Source organism: Zymoseptoria tritici, chromosome 10, assembly GCF_000219625.1.
Source record: "Zymoseptoria tritici IPO323 chromosome 10, whole genome shotgun sequence".
In the NCBI taxonomy this organism is placed as follows: domain Eukaryota; kingdom Fungi; phylum Ascomycota; class Dothideomycetes; order Mycosphaerellales; family Mycosphaerellaceae; genus Zymoseptoria; species Zymoseptoria tritici.
The window spans coordinates 41,028-56,804 of record NC_018209.1 but is presented as its reverse complement, the minus strand read 5'-3'; the positions used below and the strand labels follow the sequence as shown (position 1 = coordinate 56,804).

Sequence of the window (15,777 nt, the reverse complement as noted above, 5' to 3'; positions counted from 1 at the left end):
GAATATCGATTCTTGCACGCTAAATCTAGGAACTCTGGATTTTGGAAGTGTTCCCACCTTCACTATCACGACTGTCCGATTGCCTTCATTCTCGTCGTCACTACTTCAAGGTCGCTCGAATTGGTCTCGACCGGTCTTTTTTTCTTCCAAATCAGCCGCTTTTATGGTCCGTCCTGTGCGCCTTCGTCTTTGCAAACCCGATCGGCAAAGTCATAGCCAAATTGACCCTGAGTCGTCCTCTTGCACGGAAATCTATCCCCAAATGGCCCGCCGCGCATCCAATTTCACCACGCTCCCGAGTATCCGCGAGGCCCATATTCCTGTCCATCGTATGGCCCACCCTCCCATGGCCTGACGAAGTCATATCTCTTTCTATCCTCCTCCTGGTCCTTCTCCTCCTTCTCCATTCTCGCCATCTCCTCCTCCATATCCTCGGGCTCCTCCTGCGCTTCTGCCTCGCTAACACATTGTTCAGTACAGCAGGAGTACAGCATCAGAATGCAACTTACGCTTTCAACTTCTTGGCAAGCTCCGCCACATCCAAGGGCTTCTTCCGGGATTTTCTGGTGTCTTCCACCTCCTCTTTGTCCTCGTCGACTTCCTGAGTGACGGGCTGGGCTTGTTCGAGCTGAACTGGTGGCCTGCCCATGGTGTGCCCGATGCGCTCTCGGAAGTACTCAATGATGATGGTGATGATGCATAATGAAATCTTGACGTAGAAGGTGGTGAACATGGTCGAGATGTGGCGATGGTGTGCTGGTGGAGTGGTGCGGAGGGTTCGCAGTGTGCTGGTATGCTGGTGTGGTGGTGGAGAGCTGCGGCATTGGAAACGAAGAGGAGGACATGATGCTTTTATGTGTAATGCGAGGAGCCTGGTCCGGCCAGATCGCAGCTCTCTATCGAGTGAAGCATATCTTTACACGGCTCTGCATCGAGCGAAGCACATGCGGTCAGTCATTGACAATTCGTTGGAAACGGGAGGACAATCGGCGGTAAACTGGCAGAGCGAGGTGAACGCAGGCTCATGATGGTCGATCATGTACGAAAATAGGCTTGGACCCACGGTTCCAGTGAAGGACCAACCTTTTCCTCTTGCTGGCGGTGCATTTTTCAGAAGCTACTCCGTATTTACGGATCTCCCTTCACTCCTTGGAATTCACCTACATTTTGGTGAACAGCTGGCGCAGAATCTTGGCATACCAATTATATATGCCTCCATCCTCAGCTCTCTTTCTACTCTTCTACTCACAAACAGACTTCGCCTTCCCAGGATTTCGACCTTGCTTGCTTCCCCTTCCGCTTACAATTATCATTGCGCACAAAGCGACTCTTCTCCAAGCATCCGGTTCTGGCAAATTCTCGCAAAAAACTCCATCTCCTTCACCATGGAGACGCCTATGGATGCCAACGTCCTCGCGCAGGAATATGTCAAGCAGGTACGCAGCATCGAATACATATCCCGCTTGCGACTGACTCCGCACCTCAGGTATTCACGAAAGACATGAACATGAAAATCAAGTTTTTCAGGTACTTTTTCTACTACCTCTTCGCCTTTGCCCGGGAGTTTGGCATGGCGATTTGCGATGTCACGATTCAAGGCTTCCTGGTTTTCGCGGTCATCAACCTCTGCATCCCCGCCGTGCTCAAAGAATTCCGAGAGTAAGTCCAGCGTTTGCTTGATGATACTGCCTGGCTGACAGGATGTAGCATGTATCACCCCATCCTGGTTCATCGAGGTCACCAAGCCAGCAACATCTACCACGTCGACACGGCATGCGGACTCGCCGCCGCTGGAATTGCTATCCTCTTTAGCATCTACTGGTCATGGTCCGTCCGGCGCATTATGTCCAACAATCGACTGCTCCCCGCATTCCGAACGTACATTGCTTGGATTGCTAGCTCCAGTGGCGGCCTCGTTGCGGTGCACCAAGTCCTGGACGTCTTCGACTTACACAAGATAGATATCTTCGACCTCAGTAAGTCTATTGCCGAGAACTTCCTTGAAGTACAGTACATACGTGGATGCTTCAGCTTCGAATACCTCCTTACTCGTGCTCGAGCACGGTCTTTGCATGTATGCGATCTTGATTGCCAGCATGCTGTTCAATTTCTTCGTGGTCGAGCATCAGGAACTCTATAACGATGCAATCCATAAGCTCGTTCTGAGTGGTCCCGAAATTTGTCGTCTTCTGCTCCGGCAGGATATCGCACTGCGGAAAGAGGATCTTCAGCTCGTATCATCTGCAGCAAAAGCTGGTTCGAAGAAACATGCTCCCTGAAGTAAAAGCCCGGAGTGTCGCAGCATTACGACATCTGGGCGTGGCTCTACAGGATAGAAGATCCGACCGTTGGATGATGCGGGAAGCTTGGGTGAGGAGGATGTAAAAGAGAATGGAGCTGCAAGTATGGAATACACTGCAGCTGAAGCTCTTTGAGCTCAGCAGGACGAGTTTAAGATTCCGCAGTGATCCGCAGCGGAAGCCCTTCGGGCAACCGGAACGGACATAACACCACAAGGTGCAGAGTGGTGAAGTGTTCAAAAGCAGATGAAACGAGCTTAGCCAATGGTTGAGCATCTGGAGCTTTACAGGAGTTTGATCGCATTCTTTGGTATCAGGTTGTTGCACCCTCCTTGGCCTTTACGATCAGATTCTCTCGTCCTCCCTTCAGAAGTCCAGCATCGAGTCTTTACCCGGCTGACGAAGCGCAGAACGGTCATTCTTCCTTGTCGATCCCATCGCCGACCTCCTTGTTTCGGGACAAGCAGAGCCGATCTCGTGCAATCTTACCAAGCCGTCGTCCCTACGGCGTTACACTTTCTAATGCGCTTTTCTCAATACTGGGACTTCCCCTTCCCCTCGCCATCCTCGTTGTTCTTCCTCTCCCCTCCGTCAACCTTGTCGTTTTCGCCCGCCTTCCCACGGAGGTAGAGCTTATCATCTGCAGATGAGCGAAGAGGGCGTCGAAGAATTGGAGGTGGGCGACGGGGGATTTGTTGGCAGTGCCAGATATCCTCTTCTGGGATAGAGAAAAATCGAAATCTTGTTGCAGCCAGAGAAGTCCCAGACGAATTTGCGGCCGTGGGAGAGGCGATAAGTTTGGCCGGTGACGCACGGGCGGAGAAGTCGTCTCGAGAGTCGAGGGAGTCGTGGTGGGTATGAAGTGGTGGTGGATGGTTCGGTTGGTGTGTAAGTGGAATGTGTCGATCGATTATGTACTCGCTCTGGAGTGCTGATGGTCTGGAGTGCTGATGATCTGGAGTGCTGATCGTCCCTACCGCACGCCTCGAGGGTGTTGTGCGCAGTGGCTGACTGCCCAAGTTTGGCTGAGCTTGCAGGTCTCAGTCTCTTGGACCGGGTCTGACTTGATGCAGAAACAGGACGATGCTGGTGACTTCAAGGCCGAACTTTCTACCCGGAGAGAGTGCCATCAACCGCAAGAAGCCGAGCACACGCAAAAGAAGCTCCTGGCACCGGCAAAAGGAGATGGTACCAGGATAACAACGCCTGAAAGCATGGCCGAAGACCGCCCGCCGGGGATCGGGGAGATGGTGTCGTGCGGGGTTGCATCGACGCGAAACTGCTCGCTCTGGAGCTGACAAGGGTGCGTTCTTTCGCCATGGACCAGGGTTGCGAATGTTGAGGGAGGGAAGGGAGGACAGGAGCTTCGTCCCAACCCGTGGCGGTCAGATCGTACTGGCCGAGCCGTCCACCAGAGTTCGAGGCGTCCGTCCGTCAGTGTGTCGCCGCCATGAAGTGGAAGCAAAGAATAAAATAATTAAAAATTTATGGTGCTACCATACATTATTCCATCAATCACAAGCGAGTGAAAGAATGCCCTCGAGCACCACTTCGCAAAAAAAACCTGACAGCCCTTACTTCGCTATACAGACACGTTTTAGTCCCCGTATACAGGCTTCAAGTCTCTCAGGTAGCACTTACTGCTTAGCCTTTATGGCACTTATTACGCCCCTGGCATTCAGCGTCGCTAATACAATAGCGGTCCTGGAGATCGTTTGAATCGCACGTGCAGCCGAATTCACATTCACGGAAGCAGCAGCGATAGCCGGTATATTGGCACTCGACTGCGCCACTGCAATATTTAATCGGATCGGTCGCTGCGACGACGGCGAAAGGCAGGATAAGGAGGGACCAGATAATGTGCATAGCTCTAAGGCGGGTGTGTAAGCCCAGAGGCATTGGAGTAGAAAGGGAGGCAGCTGCCGAAAGGTGTCTGTCCACTTACGCAGTTTGATGTTGTTTGTAGTTGACAGAGTCACACTTCGATTTTGCTTTCGAGATGCTTGGTGGAGAAACGGTTTCAGGGCGAGGTAACGGAGAAACGGTCGAAGGGGGAGCTTTCGAGATGCTTGGTGGAGAAATGGTTTCAGGACGAGGTCGGAGAAACGGTCGAAGGGCGAGGTAACTTCTTAAGTATAGCAGAGACACGGTTAGGGAAGAGGATGAGCTCGCAACGAGGGTTAGGGTTTCCTGGAGATCAGGTCTCGTTGGAGAGCAAGCATTAATATCTTGCCAATGAAAACAGGAAATCTAAGCGCGTGCTCGAGCTACAGGTCCTCCAGGACGGGTACAATCAGTAAACCAGTGCGATGGTGACCCACTTGAACCATGCCTCATGCAAGGTGCCCTTGGTGTACGGCTCTAGAGCACGCCAAAAGGCTTGCAAGCGCTGAAAGGTCGTCCGGACGGCACCTCCGAACCTGGTATCTCCCTTGTTTTCCCGACGCACGGGCAAGACCAAACCCATGGCAATGCCCTTGCCATAGCGACCAAGAGCGGTTAATCACCACCGGCTCTGCGAGGTGACTGTACCAGGAAATAGGCTATCAGGGCTTCGAGTAACCCTGAGCCTGCAACGGTGACGACGGCGTTTATGTCCACTTTATGCCAGAGACCTCTGACGGAACCTCAATGTCAGCTGGCTGTGAGTCGACTGTCGGACGACGTGACCTCCGCCCGACAGAGACAGACAATCCCGCGCTGTGACCTGGCGGTGCGATTGCACGATTGCCCTCGGTATACACGAGCTGCTCGTTCCCGGCATCGTCAAGGTTCTGGATCCCAACGTACGCATCCCCTGTAATACGAGCTTACCCCGGGCTCACGAGCCGAAGTTTGGGAGGCAGGACCCGGCGAATGCAAAGTCGACGAATGAGCTTGCGAGGGGTATGGAGATTGTGAATGTAGCCTTGAGAGGGCGAACGTCGTGAAATCCGGTCCGCTCTGCAGGCCACCGCCGGCTGATCGACAGAGCAGCGAAGGACGGACGCGACGGAGATGGCAGTGTCTGCAAAAGTTGGACAAGGACGATCGTCACGAACTCTTTGTTGAGCCCTTGGTCCGTCCGCAATACGAGGATGGCCTGTCCCTTTTTCCGAAAGTGTGCGCGGACAAGGACGAATCGAACGTGCACTGGTGGTCAGACCGGAAAACGAGAATCAGATGACATTTCGCTGCTGCACTGTCGAGCAAGGGCCCTTCCTTGCACAAGCCGATTCCCGCTTCTCCGGGCCTTTGGAAGGTCCCTACAGCAGGTTGGCACATCGGAGTAGCCACCGCTCCTTGCAAGTTCGAGGGTGTGCTAGGGATCCAGAGCACTCGATTGGTCTGCTTCCTTGTCTACAGGCCACGTAGCCCCTAGGCAAGGTTTCAACGGTGGCTACTCCGATGTGGTGACCCGCTGTATTCTAGCGATTGGCGCGAAATCTACCTCACCTTTATTTCCTTCTTTTCCTTTCACCATCTCTCTCTTTCCTTGAGTACTCACAAGCTTGCCACGTTGTCGTTCAAGTGCAGCCCAAAACGTCGTTCGATTCGAGGCTCGCTAAAAAAAGACGGAAATTGTGCTTACAATCGATAAACTCTGCGAGACAATCCCGGCCCATCGACCGGTCTCGAACCCGATATCATGCCGTACAGCCTGCCACAGGAGATTGCGTCAAGAATTTTCCACCAATGTCTGCAGCACGATCGCGCCGACCGTGTCCTTCGGCTCGACCAGAACGGTGTTCCTGGTCTGAACACACTGTGCCCTCTCGAGACACCCACCTGGACTTTCAAATTGCATTCGGTTGAGGCCTAGGATAATGTCGGAAATGGAACACGAGTCCATGATCCGACCGCAGATTGGACCAAATGTCAAATTGGCATCGGCAATTCTCTAGAGGACACAGACTGCCCTTAGCTAATGTAATACCTGTCGGCCGGAGAGTGTGGCTCTACTAGGTTCATCCAGCGATTCGCCGAGTCCTAGACACCTTGCTTACAAAGCTACGCGTTCCCCGCTCCTACGAAACGTTCGGCGAGGCTATAGGCAGCTATAAATCTTATCTACGGGCGACTATATACTTTACTTCTATATATAGCCGTTATAAACAAAGAGCTAATACATAAGTATATAACTATATAATACGCGTTAATGTCTACCTCTCTTATCGCGCTATTATTATTATCGTCCTATATATACTACCTTTATACGCGTTTTATAGATACTACTTCTATATATAGATCCTTAGTCTTCGTTATAGCTAAATAGACTACGACCTAAGAGCTTATTACTATACTTTACTACTATTAAGTATTTATTTACCTAGATAAAAATATACTATATAGACCTAAATTACGCTAAGTACGTAAGGTCTAAAATAGAGCGCCTTAAGTAGGGCAATACTAAGTCCTTTATAGATTTCTATAACTACTACCCTAAACTCTACTCTTATATAGATTAGACCCTAACCTCTAAGCTCGATACCTTAAAGAAGGAACTTAACTTCTACTTCCGGTAGTAACTTATTAGCCTAAGGATTAAGACTACTAAGAAGCTCGTAGAATAGTACAACTATATTAATTTTAATTTTAATAATCTTAAAGTAGACTACCCTTATAGATCTAAGGCTATATCTACTACTAAACCCGATAATAATAAGAGTAATAAGGAACGTAGTCTAAGACGAGGTAGTAGTCCGCGCGCGTCTACCTTAACTACTACCGCTACTAACCTATATAAGTATATCCTAGCCTATAGATATTAGAACCTACTACGCCTTACTAATATAGAGTATAAGCGCTTCTAAGATAAGAACTATTACTTCTACTACTACGAGTTTAGCTACTACTCTTAATACGACCTCTATCTAATAAAAGGTTTTATCTCTAAGGACGTCTAGGCGCCTTGCCCTAATGTAAACGCTACGCGTATTATAGAAGTGTTAGACTTATCTACTAAGTCGGAAAAAGAGAAGTCTACTACTTTAGCTAGGAAGTAGGTGGACTTGAATCCGTTAGTATTTAACCTCTATAGCTTTTAGCTTTATTAGTTTACGCCTCGCTTTGCTACGAAAAGGTCCTAGAGCCGCCTACGGAGCCCTATATAGTACTTAATATCCGCTTTACGAGAGAAGAAGACGACAGAGAAAGGGGCAGGGAGTTTCTACCGCCAAGAACTCCGTAAACATTTGCTCGACAATGATTCTTAGTAATTAGAACGGAGCGAACGACGGCAAGGTCCCTGCATGTTTCACATCGCGCGGAATCGATAAACTGGACAAGCAGGTGGGCTCAAGCCTGGTACAGAAGATGAAATACGGGGCTTTCGCCGTGCAGGAGAATATCGTTGTCATGGAATCGCTGAAAAAGAAGGCGAATGTTGCTACGACGTCTCCCACATTCGAGGACATGTACAAAGAGTTGCCCACGGACCTCAATACGTTCATATCAAAGATCAATCTCGGCACGACGACGTCGTTGTTGTTGGTTTTCTTCGCTTCTGGAGAACCTGACAAGGAACGGCACTCGAAGCTGCAGGCCATCATCGACGGATAGATCCCACATCTCTACGGTTTGCGAGCAGAACGTTACCCAACGCTGAAGGAGTTGACGGCCAGCAGGAGTTGACGGCCAGCCAATCGAAGGTAGCAGACATTCGGATCTTGGACAGGACTGCAAAGAGCGCGACCATGCAGACATCGATGCATACCGGCCTCGGACATGCTTTGGAGTTGGAGCAACGTGCAGCATACCAGAAGGAGTGGACAACGTTTTGAAGAGCTCACACTCCTCGGGCTCAGAACATGTGATATCGAAGCCAACGAAGAAGCAATTGGCAACTGCCCTGGTGTTCGATGGTCAGAAGGGGAAGACTGGACAGAATGGAGTGTTCTACTTCCACCAAGAGTTCATGTCACTCCTGCCGAAAGCGGAATGTCTTCATCCGCTTCATCTGCATCACTCGCTTCATCTACGTCACCCGCTTCAGTGTCATCACTGGCTTCATTTAACCTCGTTTACTGAAGTACGCTTCATTGACTCACCGCTTCACAAAGCTTCACTGACAGGCCCTGGCTCACTGCTTCATTGCTCCGCTGCCTCACTGCTTCATCACGCCTCTCCGGGATCTTCCGGCGTCACCAGTCCGAGTTCTCGGCGCTAACCTCCAGCCATGTCCCGACAACAAGCTCAGAGACACTGCCGATACTGTCACAGCGTACAGGGTACAAATTTAGCTCGACATGAGAAGAGTTGCAAAAGGAAACACCAAAGCAGTGAGAGAGGATCTGAGGAGCGAGAGATGGAGGGCGTGGAAATGTGTGAGGGCTTGTCGGAAGTGTTGAGAAAACTGAAGCTCCACGACAAGTTTGACCTGAACCTGAACGCTTGCGACAGACTTCCGAGTTTACGAAGATCGAAGCCGTCACCAAACCGGATGCACACCCCATGGGAGAGATTTAACGATAAAATACTGGTCGACATCCCGATGCCATCCAAGGAGGATCTGCTACTGGACATGCTTCGAGCCGACGACCGGTTTTGGGTTACGGACATTACATAGGCATGGGATGGGGAGGAGTTGGAGCTCCGGATTCCAGAGAACACGTCGACTGGATGTTTTTCGCCGTCGACCTGGCTTCGGACTCGCTGAGTTCATTCTCTGGTACTCGGTTGGTATCTGGTTGATCTGAACAGTTCAAAAGCGGATCCACACACTGTGGGCAACACTTGCTCTTCTGGCATCGGTCGAATTTGTCGTGATGTGCGCCATTTTGATATATTGAGAGTCGAGCGGGTGAAAGAGGCTGGACGTTGGCGAGTTGAGGTGAGCAAAATAGTGGATGCGAGGTCAAAGAAAGCCAAGTGGTCGAGGTTGGCGGAATGATGTTGAGCCCAGAAGAGCTACGTGCCGTGAGTATGGAGTGGCTTGTCTTATTTCAGGGACGCTAGAGGTTGAAGTTGTCGTTTCGAAGTTGTCGATGATCGAGAGCCGGCGTTGTGATGAACCGCGCTCGTTTGTCTCCATCTCGCCAAGACCTACGCCAAACTCTCCCTCTCTCGTCAAGAAGTCGCTGTCTCTCGCACAACACCACGTCCACAATCCAACCAAGCGGAGATCATTATCAAAACTGAGCAGCACCTCGCCACAGGCGTACATCGCCCTACCAGGAGAGAATCACAAGCATTGGAATTCCCACAACCACCACTTCAGCGCAGTCTAGCGATCAAAACGAAGCAAAGGCGGGAATGTGTACGCCATCTCCACACGAAGGTTCCACCGTCGGTGAAGCTCAGCTCTGTTATCTTGGTGGTCTCAGTCCAACGATCGATTGTCAGCCGATACCACTGGCCGACCGCGTTCACGGAGGACGAATTCCTGCTGCCTCATCACTGAAGCCGGGCTCGTCGACCATGGCTATGGACGATGGAAATGCCAATGTCAATTTGGCCTCGCAACAGAAGTCAAAACTGTGGATAGAGGACCATCCGGAGCGGGAAACATGCGGCACCCCAGAAAGAGATGGAGAAGCCTCGACTTCCAAGATCCCTCCGGCTCACTCCGCAGTCGCGAAGGTATTTGACACAACAGAGCTGTGCAAAGAAGTCGCCCGGCACATTGCAGACTACGACGACATGCACGCATTCCGCAAAGTCTGTCGATCCTTCTACGCCACCTCGCATGACAACAAGCACGGCCGTATGATTTGCTGTCTGCAGGAATCGACTACAAGCGAGCTCTTGGAGTACTACAGAATTGATGGCATGCTCACGCCCTTCATTTCGCCTGCATCTGTCCAGACGACCGATAGCTATCTGATTGGCCGCACAACGATCGTCAAGCATCATCCTGCAGCAGAGACCGTCGAGTGCCTCCCCAGGAACCTGGTGGCCTTCTCCGTCACGTCGAGACGTCTGTTCGCACCCAAGATGTACTCTGAGATGCTCCTCACACAACTAGCGCCAGTTTCCATTCTGGTAGAGGTCCGATCCCTTTACCCAGAGCATCAGTCTCTCGTTACGCAATGGGAAAGCGAGTTCCAGGTCAAAGTCGAGCGCGAGGAGGGCATTCGCTTAGTCGATATCGCTAATGCAGTGGAGTCCCACTTGGAGGCCGAGTACCCAGACATGAACAAGTGGGCTCTGAAGTTCTACTGTGAACAAAAGGGGGTTCGCACAACCTGTGGTTCACAGGTGGCTTCTGCGAGGAACAACAGCCTCAAAGGTTCCAACCACAGACTCGATTTTGAGTCACGTACATAAGTTTCTGGCAAGGAGACGAATTCATGGGGGAGGAGACCACGAGAACCGGCGGCAGAACAGAGAACGTATAGACTGCAGGACTACGAACGGAATATCACATCGTGATATGGACGTTGAAAGGGAATCGTGGTATCTCCGAGAGCACCGATAGCGGATGAAGCAACCTTGGCACCGAGAGAAACTCCGAGAGACAGTGGTTTGAACACAATGTCGCCAAGGACAGACTACGAGTGAATGTGGTCATAGAATGGGAGTAGAGATCTTCGTTCCTCTTGCGACTTCTGACTGGCAGGGAGGAGGGAAGCTGCACAGTTGCCGATGAGTGGGAGGGCATGGTTGGACGGGAATGAGACGGCTGGAGAGCATGTCCGCGAGAGACGCTGTGATGTGTAAGTGATCTGAGAGGGGACGAGATCGAGCAGTCGTACTGGGGCTGCGGTTGAATTCACTGGCGGTAGCCGCGACGTGGTGTGTCCTCTTGGTGTGTTTGTCCATGTTGTCGTCAGTATGGGTGGTGAGAGTGAGAGTGGGAGGATGTGAGTGCGCGTCGGTCGCGTCGGTCCGCGAGGGGCTTTCGTCTTGAACGACTTCGTCGGTGAATGACTTCATCACAACGACAACTTTGTAACCAGCAGAACACGTGCCCTACTGATCAAAGTGAACCGCATGTCGGTGGAAAGAGCACAACCGTGCGCCCGATGGACAGACCTGGATACGGATAGGGTATCGTAAGAGGACTGCGCAAAGGTCTCGCGGAGTCGGATTGACTCGCAGGACACATCAAGCACCTCTGGGCAGAACGCAAACATACAAAGCCAGCAGACCGGAAATTACTGCAACGACGAATCGGGGAATATCGAGCGAATCTCCAAAGACCCGCATCTTGGTACCACGACGACGAATCGCAAGGACTGGACACTGGACCTGGACATGTGAAAGTACACAGACCACCGGTCGACGACGCCGAGGCCATTGCACAAATGTTGGATGTGCCAAATGGCAAGATATTCGGCGCAAAACAGCTCGCAGACGCGCAGCTCAGAGTAGTCGACGAACTTCATTATGCTCACGACAAGACACGAGCAGAGTTGACTGCTGCACTTGCAAAGGTTGAGTTCACGACCAAGAAGCTGGACGACGCAAAGCGCACGGCTGAGGAGCAGATGACGGCTGCAAGACGCAGTGAAAATGAAGCGATGGAAGTGAAGGACGGCGAGCTGGCGGAGGCGAGGGAAATCATCCGAAAGAAGGAAGACGAGTCGAGTGAAGCGCGGCGTCTGAATACAGAGCTCACAAAAGCAAGAGGTGTCGACCAGGACACGTCACGTCGCACGCTCGAAGAACTTGTCAAGAAGAAGGATGCCGAGATAGCCGAATTCAACCGCATCGCCGCCAAAGCTGTCCATGCGAAGAGCGAGGAGTCGGAAGCGAGTGAACGTCTGGCTGATGCCTCTCGCAAAGAAGCGACTCGCGTGGCAAATGAAGGTAATGAAGAAGCGAGGAAAAGGGTTAGAGGAGACGAGGACAGCGCATGCTGTAGTAAAGAACCAACTAGAGTCAGAACTATCATCTACGCAAGAGAATGCAAGACGGAAGGGATTGAGCTGGAGGCACTACGACGACGCTATGATGGACAGGAGGAGAAATGCAAGTCGGCAGAGAAGGTCGCTGTGGACATGGTAGTATCGCTACCAGCGAAAGAGTCTGAACTGTCAGCGGAGAAGAAAAAACTGGAAACATGTGAGGCAGACCTCGTTCAAACACGGGGCGCCGTCGAAGCCGCCAACGCAAAGGTCATCAATCTGGAGAAAGAGCTAGAGCAAAGAACCGAGGAGATAGAAGGACTTCAAGGAGGCGCGGAACATGTACAGTCGACTCTCGATTCGACAGAAAAACGATACTTGCAGCTGGCTCAGACAAAGCTTGAGCTGGATGGAGAGATCAACACGATGGCAATGGAACTGGAACAGAGCAGATCCGCAATTGAGCAGACACATAGAGCTCTGCGTACCACGAAAGGCGAAGAGGAAAAGTTGGAAGCCAACTCGCTGAGTCCAAAGGCCAGCTTCGTCAGGAAAAGGTCTCGTCTGAAAGGCGGATCAACGAGCTTAGGACCGCCAATACTAAGCTGGGAGCCCAAGTGCGAGATGCCACACGAGATGTACAAGACCAAGAAACTGCATCAAAGCAGGAGATTGATGCCATCGAGGCGGCCAGGACAGCAGACAAAGAGAAATCAACAACGAGAAAGATCGGTTGGAGGAGTCACTGCGCGAACGGGACGACAAGATCGAACGTTACAGTGAAGCGCTGGACCAGGTGATGAAGAAATTGGTATTGGCAATCATCCCAGACGTTAGAGAGTCATATCCCTTCGACCTGGAGGCTTCCATCGGTCGAATACTGGTGCGTATCAGCCCGTGTGATCCACTGGCCGGGTGCAGGGACCTCCCCTCTTCCGTTGGTGGTTGGTCAATCGAATTTCAAAGTCAAATGCAAGACCCACCGGGAGGTGACCTCGCGGCATCTGCGCGAATCTACGCAGTCCTCGGATGGAATCCTCTCGGTGGTGTCACTGGAGCATTGGCACGTCGTCGGGCGACATTCTTCACCGGCGGGATGTTGTCCGCGATCATAGAGTATATGATGCCTCGTCTCGAGCAACGTCCTCCAACGGGTCCAATCTTAGAGATGAATGCGACCAACGAAGACGAACGAGACGCCCGCGTTGCGGCTGTGACTGCATTGCACTGCTTGTTCCTGATGGTTACACTTCGAACCGATCATTCAATGGCGTCTACAATGAGATATTAGGAGCAATTTGAACCCGTGAACGGAGAAGAGTCGCTGATCGTCTGTGGACTTTCATAATGGATTGAGGGAGTGGTTACTGGGAAAGTCAACGATCGTCCGGACATGAGGACGTTCCTGACGGCACCAGTGTTTCACACCAGCGATAGTCATGCCATCGCCCGTGAATAGGACGTCGTAGTGGTGGTACACGAAGACGTTATGCGAGTGTTACAACTAGAGGACGCAAAACTGGATCTAGAGGATGTCGATCCCGAATTGGTGACGAAGCAGGGGGGCGAGACCATGATACTGAAGCCCAATGTGAGCTTTTGAGACCATGGATACATAAATTCCTGTATCAGCTTGATGTATATGTAGTCGTAGGCAGAAAGTGAGCTCAAATCCAAAAAGAAATCGTGTTCTTTTTGATTGGCAGCCGTCGGGTCTTGGCGCCGCATGTTACTTCTTCACAGCAGATTTGCAACGTGCACTTGACCATCAACTTGATCTGGTCAGAGATAGATTCTCGTCATGTCCTCATCCGTGCTTGTACAGTACGTGGCTATATGTTTTCTTCTTCCGAAAGCGTCCAGACAAGCGGGACTGTCAAAGGACAACAAAGGAACGGTTAGCATAATTGAGAATAGAGACTGGTCGTTGTAGTGCACAGCACATCTCAGACCTGTCCAGTCTTGTCCGCCGTATGTGAATGGACAATGCCGCGGTCTCGTTCCTGTTGACGAGAGTACGGAACGGGCCGCCCAAACCTTAATGAAGTGAATCCAAGCTCCGCTGCTCATACTTTGTTGCTTGTCTCTCTGGCCTAGACTACCTGTTCTATTCAACACTTGGCCTCGAACATTCTTGAACTGAATCGACTATAGCCGACATTCAGTGCAGCTTTTAGACGAGCAAGCATCGTGCGTGCTCCTTTAATCTCATTCCCTATAAAGACCTGTACACCTCCAGAACTTGTACAAGGTCTTACTTGACATCCGCTAACTAGCTCTCGCACTAGCACTCGTACGTTGCTAGGATTTTAAATGCCTGGCGAAGATTGTGATGATGAATTATGCATTCACCTGCAGCAAGTCGACCTCTGCAGCTTGATTGCTCCAAGCGGCCCGCTCGGGCTCCCGCAGTTGCCCGTCGCAGTGGGTACTTCAATTTCTGTTCGCTTCTCTTCCATCTTCTTCCCACAACCTATCTGCGTTGCCCCCAAAAGCGGCCCCGACACGACTCTAAACCATCGCGTTTTCCAGCGCAAAGTTCCACGACTGCCAGCTCCATCGACATGAAGATGGAGAAGCAACAAGACTACTATCCACTTGGACACAAAATTACATACGATACAGTTGAGGTCAGTCGTGTCAAGAAGTACCATGTATGCATCATGCAACTGACATTCCGCAGGGCATTGCTGTTTGGAGCATCATGTTTGCCGCCATACTCACGGTGGTACTCGCCTACTCCCTCATCGCCTTGCTCGCCGGAAGTATCGTCGATCATCCACGAGCCTTTGCTCGCAAGCTGCGCAACATCACCACTAACACGATTGACTTCTTCAACAAACTTCTCGCCTTCACTCGTGAATTGGGTCCGAGGTTCACGGTCATCGGCTTGGTGGGCGCCGGCTTCTTCTACATCGCTTCCCTCGTTGTGTACAACGTGCCACAGTGAGTATCAACCATTACTGATGTGTGAATACCATCATCCATGCGTTCTGACAGACAATTAGGATTCTGCCCCTTCCACTCAACCCCGACGAGAGCATCCAGGCGGGCGGACTGAATTTCTTCGGTGTCATCGCCTGCGCTTTCACCATCTGCCTCGAACTGTAGTGGGTGTCATTCGCGCATCACATGCTCCACGACAGCCGCCTTTTCGCTCACGTCCCGCACGCTGTCCCACTCATCGCCCTACTCGCCAGTCCCTTCGCCGTCGCGGTCTGCAACCTCCTGAGCACCACCATCGTGGAGTCCGACAAAAACTACGCCTAATTCATGTCCTTGGTGCTGCAGAAGGGGATCATCACTTGGGGTTGCTTGTTGCTTCTCGCACTTCACAATTTCTTCAACTGAGCGGCACGACGGGACACAGCAGCGAGGGAGTTCGGCCATACGGCAAGAGGCGAGTGACAAATACTGCGGGAGTTTGTTTTTGGGATGATATCGAAGGGAAATAGCTATTCCCTCCTCGGAGAGAATAACTTGTGGTTGTAGCAGCATGTCTCAGCGAGGGTGCTTTGCAAGGCAGAGTCAAAGTTGAAGAACCAACATAATTCACTGAAGACTTACCTATGCCAAACGTAGTCTGCTACTTATTCTTGCTCCATATTATCGTCTCTTCTTCTCGCGGCTCTGCGGACCGACGTCTATGCGCTTGACCCTTTTACGTCTTCTTTCCGTCCTTCATGAGCGGCCAAACTTTCGTGCCA

General features: G+C 51.4%; 4 protein-coding genes across 4 annotated transcripts; 3 read left to right on the top strand and 1 right to left on the bottom strand.

The window, feature by feature from the left end:
• Positions 1-284: 284 nt before the first annotated feature.
• Positions 285-733, bottom strand: MYCGRDRAFT_96005 (uncharacterized protein; the record flags this gene model as incomplete). Its single annotated transcript, XM_003848695.1, has 2 exons — positions 285-459; positions 510-733. The coding sequence occupies 2 exons, from the start codon at positions 731-733 to the stop codon at positions 285-287; spliced, it is 399 nt and encodes a 132-aa protein (XP_003848743.1).
• A 652-nt stretch (positions 734-1,385) lies between these two features.
• MYCGRDRAFT_96004 (uncharacterized protein) lies at positions 1,386-2,279 on the top strand (the record flags this gene model as incomplete). The annotated part of the gene is made up of 4 exons (XM_003849200.1): positions 1,386-1,436; positions 1,487-1,659; positions 1,900-1,976; positions 2,032-2,279. The coding sequence occupies 4 exons, from the start codon at positions 1,386-1,388 to the stop codon at positions 2,277-2,279; spliced, it is 549 nt and encodes a 182-aa protein (XP_003849248.1).
• Positions 2,280-9,170: 6,891 nt separating this feature from the next.
• MYCGRDRAFT_96003 (uncharacterized protein) lies at positions 9,171-12,853 on the top strand (the record flags this gene model as incomplete). Its single annotated transcript, XM_003849201.1, has 3 exons — positions 9,171-9,197; positions 9,504-10,454; positions 11,363-12,853. The coding sequence occupies 3 exons, from the start codon at positions 9,171-9,173 to the stop codon at positions 12,851-12,853; spliced, it is 2,469 nt and encodes an 822-aa protein (XP_003849249.1).
• Positions 12,854-14,634: 1,781 nt separating this feature from the next.
• On the top strand, positions 14,635-15,340 carry MYCGRDRAFT_96002 (uncharacterized protein; the record flags this gene model as incomplete). Its single annotated transcript, XM_003849202.1, has 4 exons — positions 14,635-14,724; positions 14,871-15,016; positions 15,079-15,180; positions 15,271-15,340. The coding sequence occupies 4 exons, from the start codon at positions 14,635-14,637 to the stop codon at positions 15,338-15,340; spliced, it is 408 nt and encodes a 135-aa protein (XP_003849250.1).
• Between the last annotated feature and the right edge of the window lie 437 nt (positions 15,341-15,777).